Genomic DNA, 4,413 nt, shown 5'->3' with positions numbered 1-4,413 from the left:
GAAAGAGTAAACCTTCTTTCTGGAATCACCTCTACTGGTTTCTGAGATATCTTTTACTTCAAGACAGAGAAATGGGGAAAAAACTGCATCAGCTGGAAGTCCCCATCCTGGTGCTTGACATGTGTCAGAGCTATTACACAAATCTTCCCAGTAAAGTGACCCCAAGGATGATCTGTGCTGGATTCCCTCTGGAAGAAGGCAAGGACTCATGCACAGTAAGTCACATGTGTCACCTTTGCCTTCTGACACTTGGTTTCTAAAAAGGGGAGTGTTAAAACCTCATTAAGAGCTGTTTTCTTCCAGACAGGCTGTAGGTGATTTACAGTGAAAGATTCCTTAATAGTAGGATTTTAATTACTCATATTGCAGAAAGAGGTACTTGCCTTGAACAAAGGTTATTTCTTTCTCTGCCTTTTAAAAAACAGAAACCCCCAAACATGTGAGCAGCTGGGACCTCTTGTAGTGGAACTGATATAAAAAACATAGGGAGTGATGTTAGCTCATAATAAGATTCTGTTGTCCTTGTGCAGGGTGATTCTGGTGGCCCATTAGTTTGTCCTTCAGAAGATAACTCAGGATTTTACACCCTTCATGGAATCACTAGCTGGGGCTTGGGATGTGGAAGGAAGAGCTACCCAGGAGTGTACACAAATGTTGGTGTTTTTGTTGACTGGATCAAGCAGAGTGTCAATAGTAGTGGTATGTATGAAAAAAACAATTAAAGTAATCTTTTTGCTATTGCTAGATGCTTAATTTGAGGTCTTTTCCAGGGTGCCATTTTTATATGTGGGTGTCCAGCACTTCCTGAAATCTTGGCTGTTTAAAATACCCCTAGGTGAATGCCCAGAAGCAGACAAATCTAAATCAGTAGTCACTTCTGAAAATCTTATTTCTTCTGAGTGTATTATTATTCCCCTCTCTATTGCATTTCTTGTGTTGATGAATATGTTTCCCTTACTGGTGCTTTGCTGCTTTGTTTCTCAGGGTTGGGAGGAGGTAGGGAGGCATGAACTGGCACATGATGACAGCTGAGTCCACTTCAACAAGTTTACAGCATGCCTTTGTTGGTGATCTTTGCAAAGTTTACCCTGTTTTATTTTTCCCCTTTTTGTAGATCTCTCCATTTTCATGGTGTGACTGTCAACAGAGCAGTTCTGACGGACCGCGTTGTAAAACACTTCCAAAGCACTAATGTCACTGAAAGCAAAATTTGGTGAGAGCGTGTTGGTTCATGACTGGTGAACAGATTCCAAAGTAGCTGGTACTTACCCTGGTGAAATTACTGCTGATTTTCCTGAACTGATACTTTGGCTTTACATGTGTGTGCTTGGGGCAGGCACAAGTTGCTTGCAGGCTTCTGACTCTCTGTTAACCTGTTTTAGAAGGAGAGGGAAAATAAGCCACCATATGCCAAGCATGTCCTTGAATGTAGTACTGGAGAGTATAAAAATACTTCAGAAAAGAGATTAAATAAGTGCCTGTTTGAAACAGCTGAAGGGGCAGTCACTTAACCTTTCAGTTACGGTCACTGAGAGTGTTACCTCTGGCTTGGAGGGGACCTAGGCAGCGGCTGTTGGAGTGTATCAATGAGGAGCAGAAGGACACTGTCTGGTCATTAGTGATGTGAATCAATCCAGTTGCTAGGAAAAGGATATTAATACAGTTCCTGTTTTAACAAATTGAATGTTGTTTAAACAGATTGAAATGTTTCAAAAGATGGGTGCTATAGGCCAAGGGCCTTTGGCACCATGCAAGAACTGACAACTATCCTAATTAACCTATACATGTAATTAAAGAGGTACTGTGTAATCCATGCACTGCAAACTGAGCGCATTTACTTGTAAATGACAGTTTGTTTAATGCCCAAATGGCTGCTTACACAAGAACTTGTGATGACAGGCTCCAATTATCTTTGTAGATTATTCAGTGCACAGTCTTAGTGTTTAGAAATTCGATCAGTATGATAGTACGATAGGTAACACCAATATAATCCTTCTTTGACTCAATGGTCTGGAAAATAACTAGAAAGTAAGTAAGATTTCTCATTTTGTTTTTGTTGATATTAATGGCAAAAATCTTTAGAGATGTGTTTCCCATATATGCATTTGTTGCCAGTAACCCTGCTTTTTTGATTATATTAGTTTACAACTTCTCATTTTTTTTAAGATACAATTTTATTGTGTAGCTGGGGAAAAAAATACTCTCTCTACTTTTATTCCTAGATAAATATTGTAAACATTTTTCAGCAGTTTCTTCTCTTCACTGTAAAGTTTTAGGCAGAAACCCACAAAATAATCTGGAGCATGAGCTTTCTGTGAAACTGTGAAAATACTTTATGGTGGAAGGACTATGGACAAATTCAGATTAAGTGTAAAGCACAACTGTATGATGTTATTGATAGAGTGTGCTTGTTCTATCTTTGATAAGCTCTTTGAAGAGGTCTTCAGAGAGCAATGGAGGGAAAATATCCTTTGTAATTTCTAATTCTGGAAGTCTGTTAATGTTCAGTTATGGTGGAATTTGCTATTAGCTAACCATATCAATTTAACTATGCTGGGAGCAGATGTGTCCAATCACTCAGTTGCTATTCCATTTTGTTTAACAAGGACAAGATGATTTAAAATACCCCTGAAGTTTTTACCTGTTTATTAATCTAATACAAGGACATCAAGTGGCTGTGTTCAGAAAAATAAAAAGGTTGAGGGAGAACTACAGGTGGTATCAGGTGTACCAGCCCTATTGAATGCAGTGGTTATATGCTGCTAAATTGGTATCTCTTAAAAAAAAAATCCTTTCATCTATTTGGAATGCTGTCTTAAATAATTTGTATTTTATTTGATTGTCAGGGTACTTGCTTTTTGCTTGACTGCATGATGTTGACCTTTTGTGTTTCCCTAGCATGGTTTCTCCTAGCAAGTAGTCTATTTTTGCTTTTGATTGTTGTGTCTTTTTAGTCTGTTGTAAGCTGACAGTCTTTTTTAGCAATAATGTGAACTGTTTTGTGATGCAAATGAAATCTGATTTAAAAAAAAATAAATACTATCAATGGAGTTCATGTAATTGAATTGTATTTTAGTTTTTACAATATTTATATCAAGTCCACTTTAATTCTTGACAGTTATATGAGGCTTTCCTGATAGGATAATAGCAGCCTACCTGAGTACTGAGGTAGGCTCAGGTGCCCTGTGTGCTTAAAATCTGGGATATAAACCTTCTTCTGTTGACATGTGAGTAAAAAAATCTTCTACTAATGGTATGTGGAAGCAAATGAAGGTTCCTTGCATTGTTCATTGGAACTGCGATAAATATTTAGAATAAAAGTCTATGTCCAAAAGTACCTTGTTCTTACCTTTGGTTAATATGAGCTTCTGTGACCATAAATTTTCCTGCTTAGCTCTGAAATGGGGGTCCTGCTCTGTATGTGTGCATGGGCACCCACCCATACTGCCAACGACACACCTAGAGAGCCTTTGCAGGAGTGGCTGTTGGAGCATTTTTGTAACTTTTGTTGAAAGGGGGAGATCTTAATCAGAAAAAAGTATATTCCCATTGTTAAAGCATGTCTGGCAATAGTACATAAGAGGAAGCAGTTGTCTAAAATCGGGGTTCTGGCTGTATAGCCTGACAAAAGATGTTAAAACCATTGTTGATCTCTGACTCTATGGCATTACTTCTTGAATTCTTGGTTCATAATTCTTTTACTTTGCCACCTCTTTCTTTTCCAGCCTAGGACAGCACAGTGACTTCCTGCATGGTGCTGTTCTCAGTCACTTGCACTTCCGTGAGCTCCCTGATGAATCCAGAGGTGTGTGACACTGGCACAAGGAGTTAATTTCCTTCAGAAACAGCTGTAATGTGTAGCTCTGAGCCTCTCTCTCTTTTCAGCAGCCTGTATAATAGACTGAGAGTTATGTTTTGGTAGCGGTTCCCCTGCTTTTGTAGTAAGAAGAGGAAAGTTAATATTAACAATTTTTTTTTTTTTTTTAAAGAGTATAGTGGGTTATTAATTCTCTGGTCTTCAGTAGTCAGTACTTCAGTAGCACTGGAGACTGAATGTATTTTTCTTTCACTCTTTTTACAAGGCACATAAAATACAAGCATTCCAAAAACTAATACATCAGATTTACTATCTTCTTATAAGACCAACTACAGCTTAGCACACTGTGACATTATTCCTGGCATTCCTTCCTTCCTTCCCCGTAGGTTTGAGCATTTTGTTTTCTGTTTCCTGACAAAGACGTGTTTGTGTGATATGGGCATGCTTTTATTTAAAATAAACTATTTTGAACCTTGTGGCATAGGGTTAGACTTGAGAGTCTTGTATTTTCTTGTAATTTATTTTTGTGACTGTCACCAACTTGTGTGCCGTTGTCCTACACACTTTAGAGGGAATAATGGTACTTAATATATATA

General features: G+C 38.1%; 1 protein-coding gene across 1 annotated transcript in view; it reads left to right on the top strand.

Annotated features, from left to right (window-relative positions):
- Positions 1-3,805, top strand: part of OVCH2 (ovochymase 2) — a gene marked incomplete at its 3' end in the record, with an annotated part of 20,117 nt that extends 16,312 nt beyond the window's left edge. The window contains 4 exon segments of the mRNA XM_010170281.2: positions 64-215; positions 531-703; positions 1,115-1,213; positions 3,726-3,805. Coding sequence (XP_010168583.1) covers positions 64-215; positions 531-703; positions 1,115-1,213; positions 3,726-3,805 — 504 coding nt within the window.
- Positions 3,806-4,413: the final 608 nt, after the last annotated feature.

This window comes from Antrostomus carolinensis, unplaced genomic scaffold, assembly GCF_000700745.2.
Source record: "Antrostomus carolinensis isolate BGI_N321 unplaced genomic scaffold, ASM70074v2 scaffold13316, whole genome shotgun sequence".
Lineage (NCBI taxonomy): Eukaryota > Metazoa > Chordata > Aves > Caprimulgiformes > Caprimulgidae > Antrostomus > Antrostomus carolinensis.
Note: the sequence above shows the minus strand (reverse complement) of the source record. Positions and strands in the feature narration are given on the sequence as shown.